Source organism: Neodiprion fabricii, chromosome 1 (assembly GCF_021155785.1).
Source record: "Neodiprion fabricii isolate iyNeoFabr1 chromosome 1, iyNeoFabr1.1, whole genome shotgun sequence".
NCBI lineage: Eukaryota > Metazoa > Arthropoda > Insecta > Hymenoptera > Diprionidae > Neodiprion > Neodiprion fabricii.
The window spans coordinates 10,151,699-10,173,644 of NC_060239.1; the positions used below are offsets into that span (position 1 = coordinate 10,151,699).

Genomic DNA, 21,946 nt, shown 5'->3' on the forward strand with positions numbered 1-21,946 from the left:
GCGGGAAAAAGTGTCGACGAACTCGTACAAGAACTAAAGGTATAAGAATAAAATGAAATTCAATAAACCCAACAAAATAAATCAATAAAAAGTAGCTTTTACAGTATGGAGGAAGTTGTGAATAAAAACCGAGGAGGATTTTAACGGAATCTAACGCCTTAGGATTTCTCAAGTTAAAGCTTGGTGAGTGTCATAAAACGCTATCTCTTCTTAGTATTTGGGTCGGGCACTTTGGCGCTCGAGGCCATTGAGTGAGAAATAAATGAAGAGGAAGTTTAGAGGAAATAGCACGTCTTTGACCTTTGTAGAGAACCACCGCACCGTGTAGTTTTTCGTTCAACGTTCTTTCACCAATTTTCTCATAATAGCCGATGGAAAAACTGAAACAAAGACATCCAATGAAGCGCTTCGAACAGACGTTGAGCTTAAGTTTCCAGGGGATACCAAGTCGCCGCCCTTTTGTTGTCCACCGTCGATCGGAAGGCAAACAAGAAAGACAGGCACCTTCGATAAATGAATTTTAAGAAAAGGTATTTTGCGCGGTGGTAAGAGCAGCGTCAAGTGTTTTCTAACCTTTGTCACTTGGTCGTCGACCCTAAAAAGACGGAGGAATAGGGAGGATTTGCGGTTCGTTCGTTTTTTATCCCTCTTCTTTTTTCAGCTATCGATGTTTGACGGTCTAATCCTCTAAAGTGTCGGGGGTGCCAGACAGTGGAGAGGGTGACCAGACAGGAGAGTGGAAAGATTGCGAGATGAAAGAAGAGTTCGTGGCGTCATGAATAGCGGAGCGAGACTCTGATGTGAATAGGATGCTTTGCGCGATGAATATCGACTAGCGGCAGGTTCGCAGAGGGCGTCGGAAATATTTTCAGTCAGTGAGTCAGTCCATCAGTCAGTCAGCCAGCCTTAGTCAGCGCACATTGAAGCTTCCGGGGTGAAATAATCCCCCACTCTCTGCGTGCCCATTCATTGATCCATCCTGAATGGTGAAGTTGTCCACATCCTTCAATGTGCCGTCGTATATTGCCTCTCTGATGTCGGCCACTGGCAATCTTCTCGGAAGGAACTTGTCCCAGCACGCACACCTTAATCCCAAGACCAATGGGACGCTCGGGTCTAAGGTCTTACTCCATGATGATTATTCCGCCGATATCCTCACATAACTGAGATCTAGAATGAACCACTGTTGATAATGTATTCCGAATGTCCACATGTCCTCACACCTTACTCAACAAGTTTCATTCAACTGATTTTATCCGCGGTCATCCAACTGCCATAAAGTGCACGATGTATTCCTTGCATGCCGATTATACGTGTGTCTGTATTTTAGGAACCCGCGTGTAAGATTAGACGAGATGTCTCGGAGAATACTTTAGACGAGTTTTCAAAGTGTATAGTCTCTGCACCCGTTACCAAAATCAGGCCTCACTAAAGATCGACTTTCGACAAGACTCGAGTACACGTAAACCTGTGAAGAAAAAACAAGTTCGAACTGAATTTATCTTAACAAATCTTTTCGTCGGTTACAAGTTCTTCAGTTCTAATGATCCAAGACAGAGTGGAGCGAAAAATAGAAATAAAGGAGGGACAAAAGTATTTACGATTACCGCAGCGGACTCTGACGATTGGTCCGTAATGTGCACCTGAACTCCCGGAATGCAAACTAATGAATTTTGGGTGATTATTGTTTTGTTGAATTGTTCGACTCTTTGAAATTTTAACTAAATTAATATAAATTTCACCTTCGAAATGACAAAGGTTTCACAGTCTGGATTTCGCAGTTACCGAGAGAGGTGGTTAGTTAACAGTAGCTTTCAAAGTTAAGTTGATAGTGACGCGAATGTATCACGTTATCAAATTCGCGAAGCATACTAGTCAGTAAATTATCAATTGTTATTTTTGAACGAAATTAATACGTTATACCGGTTACGTTGCGAAAACTATGAGGCACGCGTGGTGGACGATGTAATACTGGTGATCTCACGCTAACTTGGTGAAATTAAAAAATGCTAGAAAATGGTAAAATGCATATTTCAGTGGTAAGAGAAAGAAGCGAGTGAAAGAATGACCGGGAATACATTATTGAAAAGATAAACCGATAAAAGAATTCACTGAATACAACGATATCTCATCCTCTTCGTCGTCGATCACAATGTGTCGGTAATGAATTTATATATTCGTGAGTCAAATTTACATACCGGTAACGTAAAAGCTTTTTTTTGTTAAGTAACATTCTGTATTATTACAGTCTTTACTATCCAACGACTGGTGATTGTAGGACAGGTGAGTTCGATTAATCGTTTAATTATATTCCCTTGCTGAACGGATGAAGGTTCGTGACCGGCAGCTTAAAGCCCGTGAACCTTTGAGCAGTGGAGTACTCGACCGAAGTTGAAGCCACCAATCGCCCTATAGAGTCTTTGTTATACATGCAGGTTTCTCCATAACTCCTAGTGGAGGTTACATAATGAATTACCTTCATCGCCATGTCTCTTTGCGGCACCGGTTCTGGTCATTTCATCGCGCAATTTGTGGACTTGGATTAATTTCACAGCACCGCTTATTTTAATACGTCATAACGAAGATTTTACGATCGCACGCGGCAATGAAACCTTCACCGGTAACTCAGAAACCATTTCTGACGAAAACTAGTGCCAAGGCGGGTATTCATTGCTCTCGTTTGAGATGACCAACCACCGCAGGTGTGAATAATTGAAGTTGCAGTCTCACTGCTCTGCCCAGCGTAACCCAAGCCTAAACGTCCACTATGCAACTCTCGAAAGTACCTAGTGGTAGTCCTCGATCCCCTCGGTCAATCCGAGCACCACACGCTTTGTGGAAGACAAATCACTGTTAAGCGATCTACCTTGTCCATTTGCTCGTACTGCTGTGGCAAGTTGTTGAAATCAAAGTCGATCTGAAACGAGTATTAACATTACCAGTGTATCGTTTTGTCGTATCAAAACTCATCCTACAAATATTCTGAATCAAATGGTCCCAGCCTATTCGAACCCTCTAGTGTACGTTATTAAATCGCAGTACGAAATCACACCCAGGAATGAATGATATGGTCCCAATTTCAAAAAGGAAATACCATTATTGAAACCCGTGAAAGTTGTGCCTGACAGACCTCCTTTGCAATTTCCCGTTGTAAAGCGACGTCTTTCGAGGCCATAATTCATTTTGCTCGATTGTTGGACTGTCTGCCGCTTTCATTCGGTTTACGACAGGTATTGGGTCAAGTTAAAGCTTTAGCAGTAGAAAAACAAATTCTAAAAGTTGCGCGTAAGGTGTAAGGTGATTTTCAGATTCCTCGTAAAATAGAAACGAACTTGTGAGCGTTGTTCTTTTCCTTTAAATCAAGCACTTCCACTACCCACACTCTTGTGAAACATAAATTCATTTACTCCTATGTTGAGTATTAGAAATACGATCGTGCAAAGTTTAATTATTTCGATACATTACAGTATAGATTATTATTATTCAGTAGTTTTTTACTTACCTCGTAAATTACTACCAAGGTAGAGTTGTTTTGGCCAAAGTTGATATTGGCATCTTAAATCTGCAGGCAATCAATGTCAGTCAGGCAATCCTCAATGGGAAATAGAATCGGATAGCTATAGCCGGTATGGGAAGCAGTCGTAAAAGCTAAAATGGGCATTTCATTACGGTGATAAAACGGAAGCGAACTTCTCGAGCGCTAAGATAGTTGGCTGCTGCTGGCTGGTACCTAAGTTGTATCAAGTCCTCTGTGAGATTAAACTCCTTGCCCTCATCCCCATCAGTTTCCCCTCGTCACCCTCTTTCGTGCTTTCGTATTCCGCTTAATCTTAGTTCAACAAATTATACGGCTTATTACGTTCAGCTTTGGGCATGGCTGCGCTCAATACAAAGATCTGTAATCGCCTCATTCTCTCTGAAGTGAGTATTACGCTCCCGATGTCAGTGCCAGAAACGTAACTAACTACACCATAAAAGTGTTACCCCGAATACTCGGCACATTTTTCGGTAAAAACCCGTCGCCCTTATTTTCTTTGAAGTGAAGTCAAATTAGCTCGAACGTAGCACGCGGCACAATCCTAATTGCCAAGAGTGCAATTGACATCCAACGGCTGTGCAAAGCAAATTTTGTTAATTTCTGTCCCCTGGCATCTTGTTGCCCGAAGTAACACGCGGAGTGTTACTAACTTTTGTAGGAGTCGGCACCTTGCTCGATATCGCTGACCCCTCTTCGTATAAAATCAAAAGTTTATTGCACCATCGACACGGGCAAATGGTCACTCGTTTTACGGAATCTCACGAGACATTTTCCAGCAATGCTGACCGCGGCCGCATTACCTTCACCGAAGATACACCCGTACTTCGAGGTCAAATTGTACGAAAGAGCTTTCGCCTTTAGCACCCGAACTTCGCAGTTTCAAGCCTCAAGTATACTTTTGAAGAGGTGCTTCAGAAAAGTTGTTCCCATTCACGATCCTCCTGCTTTGCATCTTTGATGCCTTTTCATTTTTACTTTCAGCTTTATCGTGGAATGTTATCGCTGACTCAACCTTGTAGTCCACTGTACTGTTCCGACATGGATTTTATCCACTTGCACTCTTAAAACATCGAATTACCGTAAAACGATCGTAACTGACCGGTGGAACTGGTAAAAAAAAAGTGTATAAACGAGGACGATTTATATGGGGGAAAATTTTCAGGATCCATCTATCATTGCGTAACGAAAAATGCGTGGCGATAAATCGCCAGAATACATTAAACGCAGGAGCTCCGCTGTAACGGACGGTTGACAACTAACGCAAATCTGACGAGTGATTCTTGTTTCAGGTATATTCACAGTGATGTGTTACAACGTACTGTGCGACAAATACGCAACGAGGCAGATGTACGGCTACTGCCCAAGTTGGGCCTTGGACTGGGAATATCGGAAAAAGGGAATCCTGGATGAGATCCGTCATTACGCAGCGGACATAATAAGCCTACAGGAGGTAGAAACCGATCAATTCTACAACTTCTTTCTACCAGAGTTAAAGCACGACGGTTACGATGGAATTTTTTCGCCCAAATCCAGAGCCAAGACCATGGCGGAAAATGATCGGAAATACGTAGATGGATGCGCAATTTTTTTTCGAACAGCCAAGTAAGTGTCGATTTATTTTACCTCTTGATTAGTGAATTTGTTCTTTTTATCCTTCACCCGGCTTAGGTCCTTTCGAAGCTTTCAACCTGCAGAGTGTATCTTCTACGTGATCGCGTTACTTTATTCGGAATCTATTCATGGCTCTCTGTGTGACTCCTTACGATTTACTCGACATTTAAAGCCCCGAAAAACTTTCCCCCTCTCCGAGTTTACAATCAATCAAATATCACGATTTTCGACTCTAACGAGATTTTCCATGTCAGCTTCCGATGACTACGTAATTATATAAAATACAAACGAAAGTAGGCGCGATATGAAAAGAGAAACTTGGCAGTACATCATGTGTTTAATTGCTTTTTGGCGTGAAGCTTTGACAGCGAATATATATGTGTTTATCACATTATATACCTATATATGTACAATATATTTCCGTTACTCGTCACAATTACTACTCCATGGTGTATAACTGGATTTGAAAATTGCCCAATCAACGCGACATCTATAGCTTGTTCAGCCTTTCACATTCGTTCTCAAACCGCGTTACTCGTTTCCATTTCCCTGTGGTTGGACGTGAATGATTAAAAAACTAGCGCAGCGCAACTGGAGCTTTGGGAGCGTTGATGGTACTCGTTAGTAAGTAATATCCTCCTGGTAATACATCATCGAAGATTGGGCGTAAGGGACGAGCGGGGATAGGGAGAAAAGGCAAGCCGTATTTGGCTTCTACGTCAAGCCCACAAAATCTCGAGTTCCAGCATAAGGATACTTTGTTATAATATGTAGGGTGGATGGGTTGTGGGGGCAGCAGGTAGCGCCACGTCGACCACTTCCGGATTAACCCTGTTTACAGCTGTGATGGCAATTCCGTTTATCCCAACATTTAGGAAAACCTAAGATTAAATAATAGTCAGAGACCATGCAGTGCTGGCAATGCTCTGGAAAGTTACACGGCAAATAGTAACGTTGCATATCAGTTAGAAAAAATTATCGAGGAATTGTTTCATAATATTACACATTCACTCGTTACCATTAGATCGTTTGCGATTGATTCATCAACGAAATGGGATGAACGCCCGATTCCTAATTGGTTGTAGAAATTCTTGGATCTCAAACAACAAACCTTTTCTGCTCTGCTATTGATGAACTCAGGAAATCCACTTGAACCAGATTTTCCATTTAATCAAGTGGAACGTTGTGAAAAAACTTCTCCCAGCTGCTCTGTGTTGAGAGATACACTGAGAAGTGAGAAGAATTGGTTATCGACCTCTGTCCACCCACCTATTCACCTCTCATCGCTTTCGTCTGAATCGGCAACGCCGTTTACTTCTATTGATTTCTTTTGCTACATTGTAATATCAGAGCAAGATGAGCCGTGGTCTGAGGACTGTTAGCACCTTCTCGATAACCGAGTAGAAAAAAGTCGGAGAGTTCATCCCTGTAGTCGAGGACCCTCGATAGGACTCCCCAGGGGCCATGGAAATGGAATGTCTTGGTTCAATTAAGCTGGCGATCCAATCTCATACAACGGTTGACAAAACCTCTGCCCTTCCACTCGAATCCTCGATCGAAGTCAAGTTACTTGCGTTCAATTTCCGCCATCGAGTCTCTAGTCGCTGATTTTGAGTTTATTACCTGCCCATTGCGGTCTTGGTTGTGGTCGTGGTCGAGATTCCGTCCGCAATAGTACACCCTGTTATCGTTGGCAGGGACTTGTAACCACCGCAACCCACAAAAAACCCACACCAACTTGTTATTCCAAGATTAAACAACCGCTTTTTAACGCAACGTGCTTGCAACCACTGGAAGCACCTCGGCTACGTTAAAAATAAACTACCGGTCTGAATATGTTCAGGAAGTATCATGAATTAGCATCCATCATGTAATTCAGTTCGCTCATATTTCGCACATGATTACAATGACCGGCGTTTTAAGATATGATTGAACCCTTGTGACCTATTGATTGTTCCATTTATTCCATCAATTATGTTAAAACTGAATCATTTCTTCAAGTGGAAACCTGCTTCAAATGATCGAAGGGGAAACACTCTAGCTATCTCTGTAGGAATAAGCCTGTCCTAAACTCCAAGTTGAGAATATCCAGGCGGAGTATGTTGGTATACAGGGTTCGCTATAAACGAAAAGCTTCAACCCTCTTTCGTTAAAACTCCACCTTTTGAATCAAACCTTGACCCACTTTTACGCAGCCTGGAATTTTTCCAATTCCGGGAAATTGTTTGATCATCAAACTATCGTCTGGTGTTGTTTTTCGTCTGATTCATTCGATCTTCATCTTTAATGGGTAGAACGTGAATGTGAAAGAAAAATGAATCAACGACCCTTCTAGCGCGCATCCTTATGTTGCTACTAAGAACGACGAAGGTTCGTAGAGTGCAAACTGGCAAGTGTACTGAATAACTGACGGTGGATGACTTCGTGCGTTTCACTATACGCGGCTTTCTGGCGGAGAATGAACCAGGACTATCCACGCAATACGTATGGTAACGACCGTACAGAAGTTTACGTAGGCTTCGAGGCAGGCGCTGAGCATTGAGTGGTTTAAACCAACGACGACGTCGACGAGGAGAAGTATACTCTGACTGCATGGGTATATACCTGAAGGAATTATTGTATATCGTAGCTAACATCTCACGGGATAACAAGATACAGAACAGGAATGTGCCGGCTCACAAATGGCCTGCTTCGCTCGTGTAGAAAAGTCGATAGATATATCGGGCATTCCGTACCAACTCTACTAACGTTTCACCCTAACCATGTCGAACCCCAATCAGCCCTTCCCCTTTTTGCATCATGCAGTCCATAGTTGATGTACTTGTATATTTCTGTTGAAAATTCGTTCGATACCACGATGTGATCTATCAGTACTGTCTCGACTAAATAAAATATATCCCAAAACCATCTGAATAAGTCCGAATAAAGTTCTTAGCCTTATTGAGAATGGATTAAAATTATCCTTACTAAACCTAAAATCTTTATAATCATTTGTAAAAGAACATGAATCAAATCCGAGGCCGTTAGGATACGGCGTTGGTCAAGTTGACCTGGAATGCACCATTTGGGTGTATATACCTACTGGGATGAGTTCTTCTCCGTGACGACGGAGTCCTTTTCACTGGTTGGTACCTATACAGCTGATAAGCTTGAAATACGGCAAGCAGAATCGTTTTTTGGAACGTGTCACGCTATCGAGGATATTCGGATGGCTACGCAGGGTGGACCTGGTCGTATGTAAAGAGTGGAAAGTAGGGGACTACCTCGCCACTTTACTTCTAGCCAACAGATAGAATCAGAGGTTATAAGAGTGTCGTAGCCGAGGGGCGAATCCGCCCCCCTCTATTTTACGACGGCTTGCGGATTAGATTTTTATGACAGCTGCTGTTAGCTTAGCGAGGTGATTTGTGGCGGCCGACTGAGTTTTTACTGCTTCCGCTACCGACACCTCTCGCGCGGAGTGGCTTATTTTAATATTTAGTCACACTGTTTGTGTTTCGTCCTCATTGCTCAAGGCTGCTTTGACTAATGCATTCTCATCCGGTTCAAGCCCTTTCATAAATTCGGTTGTAAAGTTCGAGTCTCTTGTTCATCGGGCGTTGAACCTAGTCTCTGTAATTACTAGTGTAATTTAACGCCCTACGAATCGTCACATTCACCTGTAAATTTTACTGACAATTTTATTGTATACAAAGATACATAATCGTTGACCATGTCACTCAATCCCTATCACCGCGTTATGAAAGCCCCGAACAAAAGCTTTGCAACTCACTCGAGAAGAGATTAGCCTGGAGACATTAGGGAAAAATGGAAGTCCTAAAAATGTATGTCGTTACTAGTTCATTGTAAACCGTGTGCCAGAACTGTGCCTGAGTAATTTCGAGGGTAAAAGTACGTTTTACCTTCAAGTAGTTCACTTCCGTTAAAGTGGCATTATACGTGTACACCTGTACAAAGGGTGACTTGTTTAGTCATTGAAATGTGTGACGAATTCCTTTTCAATACGGTGACTTAAATTTCTCATCTATGCATGCCAAGAGCATGATAGATGTCATTCGAAATGCAACCACCGCAGTGTGGTCCACGTTTCCTCCCGAGGCGAACAATTTTCTTCGGTCTTGAATAAAATGGTTCAAGCCGATCACCGTATACGTGAGGGTGGATGCGCAATTCAGGAATATACTTTCGTCGACACGTTCCGAGATCGTGAACCCTGCATCGCATCGGTGCTTGAGATCGATGTCGAGCAACGACGTTTATCTAGCTACTCCAGAAGGTTAGGTAGGTACATTTTACAACCTTCGGATACCGTAAGAAAATAAAAAACATTTTATCGCGGTGATTTTCCGCGTTTATGACTCGACGTTTTCCAAATGATCGATGTATCGAAATCCCTTTTTATCTATCTCCTTTCCTTCGTCTCGCAACGCTCTGAACGTTGGCGAAGGACAACCAGTGAAGCAAACCTGCGGAGTTTGCCAGTCCGAAATTACATTGATCTGCTACAGTTTTAATGCACTCAGCATCGCCGCTCCTCGCATTTATCGCGTTCAAAGTAGTCGTAAAATGAGATGCGCCATTTACCTCTATCGGTGCTATCTTTGCCATTCGAAAAATTCTCAATTCCATCGAGAGCAGAGGTTGTAGCTTACCTATTATCGGATTTCATTGATTGGCAGCGCTGCGGGCCAAACATCCCCTATTCATTGCCCTTATCAAAGCGCCACGTAACCAAGGCGAATGAAAAAAAATATACATCGGATACAGCTTTTTCAGAAAAAGAATTTCCCAGCCGTCAAAGCGTACGAATGTAGATAATACCGTGTATTTCTAAATTTATATTTCACTTGGGCTTTTTCATGATTAAATCATTCAGTAATCAGTAGACCTTTCAACAAATTACTTCGTGGAATTAATAATCAACTGAATCTCCAACTATCAATAACACATTTTCGCAACTGGAATAAAATATACGTGCAAACGCTGACCGTACCTCACAGAGATTTCCCGATAAATTTCTGTCTCCACAGAGCAGTTTGTCAGTTCTTGAGTGCTTCATCGGGTAAGAATCAAAATCTGCTACAGACGTTACCACCCACAGTTAAACGCAATAAAAGTACACAAGAACCGTGGTCGTCAAAATACAAACAAAGTGAAAGTTTATTGAAGGTGTTTGGGATTCCTTTAGCAATATTTTGTAATTTCAGTTAAGATTCAATCAAATCTTACCTCTTTCAGATACTTCTTCTCCTATCAGATGTATGCATACCTGGTAATTTCGTTTAAAACGCGCATAAAGTCCAGACCGATGTCACACTGCGATGTTTTTACAAGCGCCAAGGCTCGATCTTGCGGAAGTTACTAGAAACTATGGTTAATAAGGTCGCCTTTAGGGGTACAGCTGCTGCAGATGTCGTTTCACTAAGGGTACAGAATTCTTTGCTTAAATTTATGTGAGCTGCCGCACCGAAAGCGCAGCATAAACCCGGGCGTATTATATCTGAGGTGGCGAGCTTTTGGTGCCGCTCATCCGGGCTGAACGAGACTGTAAATATTTTAGAGAGTCCATTCCCATGTCGGTCGGAATATAGAAGCCAATTCTTGAGTTGGTATATTTGTCGCAGAACCTTCAATCTTGCAACATTTGTGCTAAAGCGAAATAGGGCATGAAATATACCCAATTGTTTTCTCAATTATTGAAACTTTGTTCAGTACGTGTTCGAAAGTGCGACTATGCTGAAATTGTAAAACATCATTTTTTATGGATAGGAATAGAATATTTTGATGAAGCGAAAATTCTTCTTCAATTTCTTAGTGATGGATTTTGGAAGCTTTTTAATTTCGACTGCTTAACTCTCAACTTTCAGTACTGACCCTTCAATAACTCACAGATGCGAATACGTACCAGCCGAATTGAAAATAAGGTAATTTTATCGAGAAAGAATCTGGTCCTCCGGCATTTTATACCGATGTACCTTTTTCTTTCTAGTTGAAAAGAAGGATATTTGAAACCGGTCCATTTTAAGTGGAGTTGCAAGTGGTCGAATTAGACGTTGTGAATTCGTACCTAAGTTTAAAAGGTCTAAAAAGACTTGATTGACGATATCGCTCAGAAAATTTTGATTTCATATGCGCGGTAGCCAATAAATAATAAGTTTTGATAAAACATATTCACCTGATTCTTATTCGAATATGTTTAAATAGAGCTCATGACGTTTTACGTGGTTGATAATTTGACGTTAGTTGTTAAATGTAGGGCTTGCGTCAATCCCGATCTCGATTAGGTATATCCATTGTCTCGAGATAATTGGGTTCTCTCGTCTGTCCATATCCACCTTGTTTGATATACCTACAAGAGCCTGCGAAACCTCAAAAACAAACGGATGAGAAAGCGAAGGGTGCACGCTACGATGGTTAACAATAATTGATTGAAATTTGGTTAGACGTGTACGTAGCAATGTAAATAGTTGAACCGATTGCAAACTCAATGTGACGCCGGAATTATATCCAGCGAGCACGGATTATTGGACATTATAAATCTGCTCGTACGTTGTTTAGATCGAACTTATCATTTCGTACGCGATTGTGTAGATCGTCGTTAATCGCGAAAGATGGCGCTGATCGTTGGATGAGTGGCGATAAGTAACCGGGAATTGAAACTCGGACGCTCAGTCTGATCGAGTCTACTGTGACGATAACATCGGCGCGGATCATCTTAGGTATTCTCATTTTCCCATCATTTCAGTTGAGTCTCTGTTCCTCTCCTCTCCTCCCCAATCAAAAACAGTAGGTTCTCGCCAATCGATCGAACCTCCGTAGATTCACGCCTTTAGGCCTCTGAATCTCACGGCAGCTTTCCGTATGCGAGAAAAAACCATTGATCGTACACTCACACCTCATACACTCTTGACTTGACTTTATTACTAGATAATAAGGGGGTTTTATGCCCTGGGCGGCTTTTTCCGTGCGAGCCAATAAATTGCAATAATTTTCTTGGCTCAATCGAGTGTTTTTATTACTTTATTTCGGCCCATATCTCATCCTCCGATCCTCATTTTTTTTACTATAGAATCACGGTAGCCTTCCATGTTGGAAAGTTTTCCGACTCTACGTACGTTAAAAGTCATGTGTTTTCAGATTAATTTCTTTTGCTCTTTCAACTCCTCCTCTCCTTCTTTTACGATTGGAGACTTTTTGAAAATAATACCCAATTCTCTGGACAATTGTTTTACAGTCGGTTTCGCCACGCCGGGTCAATCCTTCATTTCTATTGTTCTTTACTTTGATCAGACATCTCCTTTGGTAATCCTTACCGCTCCAGCTTTCTCAATCTGCTTGCATCTGCACTTTTCTTAAGTGATACTTTAACGTGAATTTCATTTTTGGAAAATAATTACTCTACAAAGGTATTTCCATGCTTTATCAACGATAATTCGCCTACCCTAAACTTTGCTAATAATTATCCCAGCGTACGCTGTAAAAGTATAAAAACAAAAAAGTTCAATTTCAGTTCGTTCCAGAAAAAATAGATTTATTTTGTACAAAAAGTATTTTTACAAACAAATTGGTTCATGGTGGTTCATATAAATCAATAATGTATTATTATATAATATGTATACATCGGTAATATTTCAATTGTTTTCAGGTTTGTGTTAATCAAAGAACACCTAGTCGAATTCAACCAATTGGCTATGGCGAACGCCGAAGGTTCGGACAACATGCTCAACAGAGTCATGCCGAAGGACAACATCGGCTTGGCAGCCCTTCTCAGAACGAAAGAGGCAGCCTGGGATAACGGTGAGTTTTTAAATGATTATCATTGCTACTCTTCTCGCTGGCTTGGCTTTGTGCGTTAAATTGTTCTTGCCAGTATACCGAAACCAATAAGCGAAGGTACATTCGTACACAAGAATTTTATAATCGAGAATCAGCATTTTTCGATTCGAGTGGCTCACCTCGATCCGCGAAGCGTCAGCTCGACAGAATTGTTTTCTTTGTGCCCCTAATATAAATCAATGAACAATTCAAATTTCGCTTTTATTCGTCGCTCGAACGGCGCGATTATTCGTATAACAATACAAAACCTTGTCGATGCCCGGTTGATTGATTAAGCAAACATCAAATTTAAACAAAAGCCTCGAAAACTTATTACTTGGCCCTCGAGGCGAGTTGAGAAACTTTTCACTCATTCCTTCGTACCAAATCACTTTCGGTATTTCTTGTCCTCTCCTCCTTTACCCCCCTCTCGTTCTCTCTCTCTCTCTCTCTCTCTTTTTTCATATTTTCCTATTGCCTCAGTGCGCTGCAGAAATAAAGAATTCACAGTGTGACGTTCACGCTCAGTTCACACGCAAACAATTTTCTCAATATTCACCCGACACCTCGGAGTTTATCCACGCTTTCGTTTTACTTTAGGCTTGTGTACCAATCCATCCAACTCGAGGATCGGTTCGGCTCATTGTACGCATTATCCACTCGAATCCAAGAAGGTAAATACACCTTCGAAGTGTTCGTAAACTATGTAAAAATTTCGTTACCGTCTGTAATTTCACCACATCTTAAGACAGTATACGACGAAACTTGACAATGAGTGCAAAGTTGGGGGAAAAATGTGTGTCAACGTTAAAAAAAATATCAATTTCATAAGAAACAACAACAATATTTCATAACGTGCTATTCAAACGAACAAATTTTCAAATCTCAGTTAAGACAATTAGATATCAATTGTAATGTCAATCTACTCGAGATTACAACCTTATAACTTCGTCTTGAGATAAAATGAATGTTTATGGGGCAAATTCATTTTGTGCTCACGATTGTAACAGGATTATCACAGTTTTCAACGCCCGGTAATATTTGCCGACGGCTCGTTCCTCCAACAATAGGTAACTCATGTTTCCTGCGATTGTAATTTCGATGAAAATAACCACTTTACAAATGTTTTAATTTCATCAACGTAATAGCCTTACCTCTCGACTTTGCAAATTCTCTGGAATCACGAATTCGTCGTGGCAGAATAAATTATCACCCCTGATGAATCGCCTCCGCATTTTCTTTCCGCTTTTCGTCTCTTCTCTTTTCTTTCTTTCCTTCCGTACACCTCGCTCTATTTGCTTTCAAGATGTGAAGATAAGAGCTGGCAACAGAGGCGAAGTATAAAATAGAGAGAAACGGTTAGGAACGGGTATTGTTCTTTTGTCCGCTGAGCGCTCATTAAATCGGTTGTTCTTCGCTAACTAGTCGGATCCGTCACCATCTACTGCCTGTATTCTCGTTCCCGGGAGTAAAGTAACTTTGACTCTCGCGTCCTTTGCTATGCTGCGCGATAAATTTTCTTATCCCCGCCTCTTCCTGTCTCTTTTTCCTTTATTCCATTTCTTGTTTTCTTCTCGTTTTTTTTTCTTCTTCGTCCATGTTCAAGTATTTCTCACAAACTCCTCTGTATCCTTCGGCAACCAGAGTTCCTCCCGCCGCCTAATCTTCCCACGTGTTACATCTACTTTCAATACACCGAATGTAAATTCCTCTGATTATGTAATGTACGACCATGCTTCATGCGGTACAAATCTTATCTTGTACGTTACAATTCATAGGCTCCTCTTTTTGCTAGCTGAAAAAAAAAACGTTATTCCAATTCTATTCCAAAACAGGGGACTCTGATTAAAACTTCGAAACACCGATTTTCCGTACAACCCAAGAAGACTCGCCGGCTTTGAGACATGAAAAAAATTTCGATTCGGTATTTACTTCGTGCAAAAACTTTCAGAAGATTCAAAACTAATACATATCTTTCTCTGATCTCAATTTATGTTCCCATTGCAAAAATAAAGCCTGCGAGACACGAACAAGGCAAACTTTAGAGCAATTTTTCTTTCACTGGATAACTCTAAAGACATTTGTCAAAGTTTATTCATAATATTAGTTTTTCCATGGATAAACTGCGTAACTGTTACATCAATAATGTACAAAAAATCATGGCATTAGTAAATTTTTCACAAAATTGAAAATGATCGTATATTACTTATTTTTTTTTTTTTTTTTTTTTAATATACTTGTTCAGGAGTTCCAGCAGGGTTCCCTTGAGCTTATAATAATCGCTCTCATATATCGTTTAATACACCCTACGAGGTTGTGACGTAACTTTGATCAGAGTTTACGTAGAATCGCCGCCCAGCACGCGAGAGTTTTGATTAGATACATGAATCCGTTCCATTTGAAGATATAACGTGATTGTTATTGAGTTATTGGTTTCAATTTCAGAATTTATATATTTCCGTTTGAATTGGAATTGCGGTTTCATTTTTTATCGATTATAACGACTTTCACACCCGTCCATATACATGTACTAGTTTAATGATCGTATAACCATACGCATTTCTGTAATTCAAGCCAATTAACTCACGATCGATGATAATTGACGAGGACGCACCTCTTGTATACGACATGCAACGCCGCAAGCGGAAAAGGAGGACAGAATCAGCCCTCGGCTCTATCCTTCTTCTTCGCTTCTCCCTCGGGCTTCCCTCTCTCTCTCCCTCCCCCCCTCTCTCTCTCTCTTCCCCCATCCAAGCCCCGCGTATAACGCAGATCGGATAACTGTAATAAATCTGAGATCGAGTCACTCGATGAGACCTTCGTCCATGTCGCTTTTTCACCTCAACCCTTATACGCATGCACGACTTCGAAGGGCGTCGCTTTCGTCGCTTTCTTCGCGATAAAACGATTAATCAGAGATATACGTTGTATACCGATGCGTGTGTAGGGTTGTAGATATGAAATAAACTGTCCGGTCAAAATAGGTCGGAATTAAAAATATTCAGGATATGGCTGCTCAGGAGCTCAAATCTGAAGTCATATGCGTTTTCCTCAAAAACTGCTATCGATAGTTTAAAAATGACCTGACCAACGTTTATAGCGGAAAATTGTACAACGAATTATGTCTTTATATGTCGGAAACTGAGTTGGATTAACGAGTTAAAAAAAAAAAGAAATTATTTTACCAAAATTTCCCAGATACCGCCGATAAGTAGAATTTCATTTTTCTTAATTTGTTAATTCGACTCCGTTTCCAACATATCAGGACATAATTCGATGTCCAATTTTCCGCTCTACACCGATGATCGAGTCATTTTTCATCTATCGATAGCAGTATTTGAGGAAAAGGCAAAAAAAACGTCAAATTTTGCAAATTTCTCGAAACGCCGGCTATGCAGCTCAAAAATTACTTCAGATTTGAGTTACCGAGGGTCGAAAACTCCTATACACAAAACTGCAGCCATATCCCGAATATTTTTAACTCAAACCTATTTTGACCGAACTATTAGCCTCAATCACCTACACTCCTCATAGCAAGCATCATCATAGCAATCCCTTTTCAAATGAATTAAACTGTTTTTTAATCAATATTGTACGTATATCAGCTTTTACGAACAAATATTGGGATTTGGTTTCATACTCTTGTTGGGCATTGAGTGCTTTATTGCATTTTCAGAACCTAATTCGTGGGAAATTAATTTTATTCATTTTTTTCAAAATTGGAATTATATTTTAACGAAATGCAAATTGAAATTGAAATTGAAAATTACGTGTAAACAGACACCAGATGTTTGTATTCATTTTAACTTGTGAATGTATCCCTCGACACTTTTACTATGGTAAACTTCAGATCGATCTTTCAACATGTCTCATCATCAGAGCTCAACAGTATTATCCGTGGCTATTGAATCGTGGCATCAAAAGAACGTTAAAATTAACTTATTTACTGCAACAGAGCACGAATATCACCGTAGTTAATATTTGAGCGAATGTTTATTTTAACTCGTTTAAAACCGAGCAAACTGAGTTTGCTCTACTTACAAAGTTCCTCTGCAGCCTGTAGCAAAACAGCATATAGAAGTCGAGGATATTGAACTGGCGTTCAAGTCGCGGCTGTACTTTACTTCTTTATATTTATATTCAGTCGATAATTCGGACTTTCCGCGATATTATGTTTATCAAATACCAGTACCCAACTCTACCCTTAAACTTGCAGCAGACTTGAGTTTACCGCGTGCTTTTATTTCATATTTTGACCCAATTTTTTTGAAAACTTTTCCTCCTTTCACACCGATCATCGGTGTATGACTTTTTCATCTCTTGCCACTTCCTTATTTTTCCTGGTTGAATATATTAGCTGTAATACCTGTTTTGTTTTTAAAATCGTTGGATATCCTATCGAATCCCCACAAACGAAATCAATCAAACAACAATCTGAATCCCTGTAATAACCGAGTGCAAAATTTCTCGTGGAGAATGTCTATTTATCAGTTTACTTATCAACTGTCTAAAACAATTACAGACTAAACCTGTATCTTAATCTCCGTACGAATACACGTGTGATTGATAATTTTTCGTCACTACTTTGTTGTCCGGTAAATAAGAGCTGACATAAAAATGTGAAAAAATATTGCTACTGCCCGTTAAAATGTGCTTCAGCACCACGTGACCAATATGAAGTTAGCTTGCAGTCCTGAACTGATATAGAAGAGACCCTTGTTCGAAGGCTTTCTAGGATATTATTAGGGCAGATACTTTGACTGGTATAGAATTTATGATTGGTTTCATTCTACGATTTCATAGACTAGGCTGATCCATACAGCTAAACAAATTGAAGCCTTGCGCAAAGGTGTGACGGGTTCGAGTTTTCCATCTTTTACCCATTTTCGTCTCTTTCGCTTTTTTTTTACGCTCATATACATGTATAATACATATAATATATATATATATATTACATACATATATACATATATGTATAATAGACGTGGTATGTATGGGAGCCTATGCGTGTGTGTACGTGAAAGCGTGCCAGCCGATAAAAGCTTTCTTACAAACCTACATTTACGATATTGATTCCTCGTAATTTATCGCCCTCGCGCTCTGAGGCCCTGTCGTCAACGGCTTGCTGCCCCCATTTCGGTCGTTCTCCGCACTCTCGTTCGCCCGGATGAAGCCTCGAAGCCTCGGCGGAACTCGAACTTCTCGTGCCGGTACTGAATTCACCGCAAGCGCAGGGTGCGAAATAGAAATAGAACGTATTATACAAAATACGGGGCCTTTACAAGTGAAATCCGATAATACTATCAAGTATGATTTTTAATTTGCTCCATTTTTTACTTTGATTTGCCTGTTGAAAAAAACAATTTTGATTTTTCGAAAATTTTTATCTCAATTTGTACTCAATTCACAGATTTTCACAAAAATTTCCCCGTTCAATTATAACATTTCGCATAGATGTAACTCGAGAACGATAAAATATATCGACAAAATTCAAAACACGTTACTTCGTCTTCGATCATGGATTTATTTAAAAATTTGTAGAAATTATTTTTCTTCACAGTGACAATTTTGTTTCAATCAAGACAAAAAACATATATTTTTTTACATGATGGTTACGTTCTATTTTCTTACTCGAAATATCCTAAACAGTCTTCCTTTTTTTTCCATGATATTCAAGCCAAGTATCGTTATGGGCCGATCACTCATTGCACTTCTGTTATTTCTCAAATTTTAATTTTAATCAGTCAACTTGAATTCAATTCAATATATATTTTTTTATTTGATTTTATTGAAATTTAAAATATGATATAAATGTAACGAGTGATTGGACGTAATATTACTGGGCTTGAGATTTTTGAGAATATCAAAACTTTCCAGAATATTTTTCACAACTAAATAAAACCTGAACATCATGTCGAAAAATAATTTCTTTCCGTTTGAAATTCGGCAACAAGTTGATGATTTCAAAGAGCTATAACTTCTTTGTATTTTCTTATAAACCTGTGATTCAAGGCGAGAAAATATGTTTCAATTTTGTCAATATCGTTTTTCGTTTTCGACTTATATCCAATCGAAAGATTGAAACTGAAAATTTTCTTGCAAATTTGCAACCGAAGAGAATATTGAGGTAAAAATGTCTAAAAAAAAAGAAGAATCCGCCTTTCGATGTAAAAAATGCGAGTAAAACGAATCTCTAAAATTAACTTTCTCAGTGCTGTATATTTTCTGTGACGAAATGGCGTCTTCCGATATCTATAATGTTGCAGGGTCGTTTATATGATGTATAACTTATACCTGTATAAAATTCAGATCGAGATTCCGCTCAGCACCAACACGGGATGAAAGTACATGCGAGCATCATATCCATTAAATCATACATCATATATCATATCATCATACGTAGTATTAAAGTTCGAAACCAAAGTTTGGATGTCGGATGTTCTTCTGAACACTTTCTAGTGACGTCACCCAAAATTTTTTTCTCATGACTTCATCGATCTATAGTAATGGTTGACGACGAAAATCAGTTAGCCGAATTCCTCACTCTGGAAACAACCGCGTAGTAGAGCGAACGTATGAGAATCGCGCTCCGCGGATTTCGAGTACCAGGTTCTGTACCTCCTGGATCTTGCGCTCCGGGTCCGCTTCCTGGTGCAACTCGAGTTCCAGGACGAGCGCTCCGTAGTTTCTGTGCTCCGGGTCCTTGACCTGATGACTTTTGACCTTCCGGACTAATTTTCAAGTTTACAAGTTTGATTATTGAAAACGTCATGTTTTGTATTATCAAACCAATATGCATGCTTCAGATAACATTTTGAATCGGAAAAAAACCGAACGACCAGGATCAAGAAATTGCAATTAGTGAGTAGTTGGCATTGTATAAATAGGAATACATGACAATAACGTCGTTCAATTAGAGCTGAAATTGCTGTGCGTAGTGTTTCAAATCTGTCAGCACTTAGCCGATTGTTCTGTGGTATTTTTTCACGAAATTTGTTGTCATAAAATCACAATGCGTTATACTCACTTGCACGTGTGTACGTGATTTGTAACATTATATAGAAAAAATCTTACGGGCAGATTCGGTTTGCGTCACACGCACAAAAACAGTGTTCGTTCTGTATACTGTGAAGCAAATACCAGAATTTTTTGGGAAGTCCGTCGTGGCCCAGTCTCCCCTACAACTATGTCGTCTGGTAAAACACTGACAACGAGTAAGCGAGCGCACGAGCACAAAAACCAGTTACACTAGGCATCCGACCCCGAGCAAGCTTTAGCGAGCGAGTGTTTTAAAACTAGTATCTATTATGTCAAAAAAATCTGTCATTAAAATGTTATATACCGTAGCTCGGAGCACCTCGATAATAAATTGAAAACCTTCAGCTGCCGCTATACGTGCTGTATTTGCCACGCCTTGGTACTTCCAATTACGCAAAATCAATGCGAGTACAGAAAAACCTGGTGGTAATAATTCTGAGAAGCTCAGCTCCTCTCTACCCTATTTCTCTCTTTCCACCTTACCCCTCTTCCTCCCTTCATCTCGCTTAGTCGCCTCCTGCACTGTACCAACGGAGTCTGCGATCCTGTGTACGGAGACCGTTTTGTCGCTGAGTTTGCGCAAAGTACGCTGACGTTTAATTAGTTTTGTAGAAAAACCTTGGTCTTGCTACGTACCGGTACGTGTGACTTACGGATAGGCAACCAATATCACCATTTACCAATTTTCACCGATTTTGTACGTCCACGATATCTAACATTTGTTCAATCTAGGTATGATTTGGTAGAAAATATCGGAAGACGCCGAAATCTTGTATAGCAGAAAACATAAAGCTCCGAGAGCGTCTTGTTATGAATATTCGTCTGATTAGCACGGAGGATTATTACGTTTTGATGACACATCACGTGGCTAAGTCCAGATGTTCGGTTTTATGTTATATCTACGTGAAGTTGAAAATGAGGGAAAAAAGACGGCGAGCTGATGGCAGCCAGCCAAAAACTCAAGTATTACGAATGGTCTGGTAAAAAACTGCATGTTCTCAATAACCTGCAACTGACGATCGATCGAGACGAGTCAGCGATAATGAAACTGTTCTAATAACGGGCTTACTGCGCGAGCTAAAATACTCAATTTACAACATGTGGTGTTAACCGCGTTATATGTATCTGCAGCTGTGGAAAAAAAGGATCACGTTTTCATAATTTATATCCCTGGAAAAGTACAAAAAAAAAAAAAGAACACACTGAAAGCGAGCTTACATTAATTCAAATATACCACACTTGCATTTTCGTTAATAAACTAAAATGCCTTAACGTGTCGGTGAAATAACCTTTCCACGTTCGTTATAAACTTCACAATAGTTGTGAAGTATACGTAGGACAGCCTCGAATTTTTTCACTGAAATATTAAAACTTTTGCACAATTTTGAAACATTTTTAAGAGTCTTATTGAATCAAATTAAAATCAAATTCAAATCTCATTGACGTACACAAAGAAAACGTCATTACTTTTTTCACAATCCATAGTAATTTCTATTTAATGATTTTTTTATGTTAATATAATTTCAAACGAGATATAGTCTGATTGTGTAAAAAATGAAATTGCATTTGCACGTGGATTGGTGCTATCTGAGTGAATGTCAGCGCTGTTGGCTTCTTTCGAAGGAGGCTAAAAATTTATCTTATCTTTAAATTTTCAAACATTCGGTCCATATATTCAAAGATTTTAACAAAAAAAAGTTTCATCAATCCTGAATTTCGAAGGAATTATCAAAAAAATTAATACTCGTCTTCAACTGGTACACAGGATGATTCTCATATTTGAGAATGATGTAAATCAATTTCGCATACAATAATCACCTATCACATGATACTCACGCTTGATTTCTATTCGAATAATTAGTTTTAAAATAAAAAACTAATATTACTGCGGCCCAAAGTTTAAAGCGTCGATGACTTATCGCTGTCGGTAAAACAGTTTTGACG

The 21,946-nt window shown here is 39.8% G+C and overlaps 1 protein-coding gene and 1 long non-coding RNA gene across 6 annotated transcripts in view; one reads left to right on the top strand and one right to left on the bottom strand.

Annotated features, from left to right (window-relative positions):
- LOC124187792 (CCR4-NOT transcription complex subunit 6-like) overlaps window positions 1-21,946 on the top strand; it is a 478,238-nt gene that overhangs the window by 448,422 nt on the left and 7,870 nt on the right. For all 5 annotated transcript variants that reach the window (XM_046579966.1, XM_046579968.1, XM_046579967.1 and 2 more), the window contains 2 exons: window positions 4,828-5,140; window positions 12,795-12,946. In XM_046579966.1, coding sequence (XP_046435922.1) covers window positions 4,828-5,140; window positions 12,795-12,946 — 465 coding nt within the window. The remainder of the gene's footprint in view (window positions 1-4,827; window positions 5,141-12,794; window positions 12,947-21,946) is intronic.
- LOC124187795 lies at window positions 12,933-18,254 on the bottom strand. Its single transcript, XR_006872189.1, has 3 exons — window positions 18,024-18,254; window positions 13,964-14,759; window positions 12,933-13,689 (listed from the first exon to the last, which is right to left on the bottom strand). It is a non-coding gene; the product is annotated as an uncharacterized LOC124187795 (long non-coding RNA).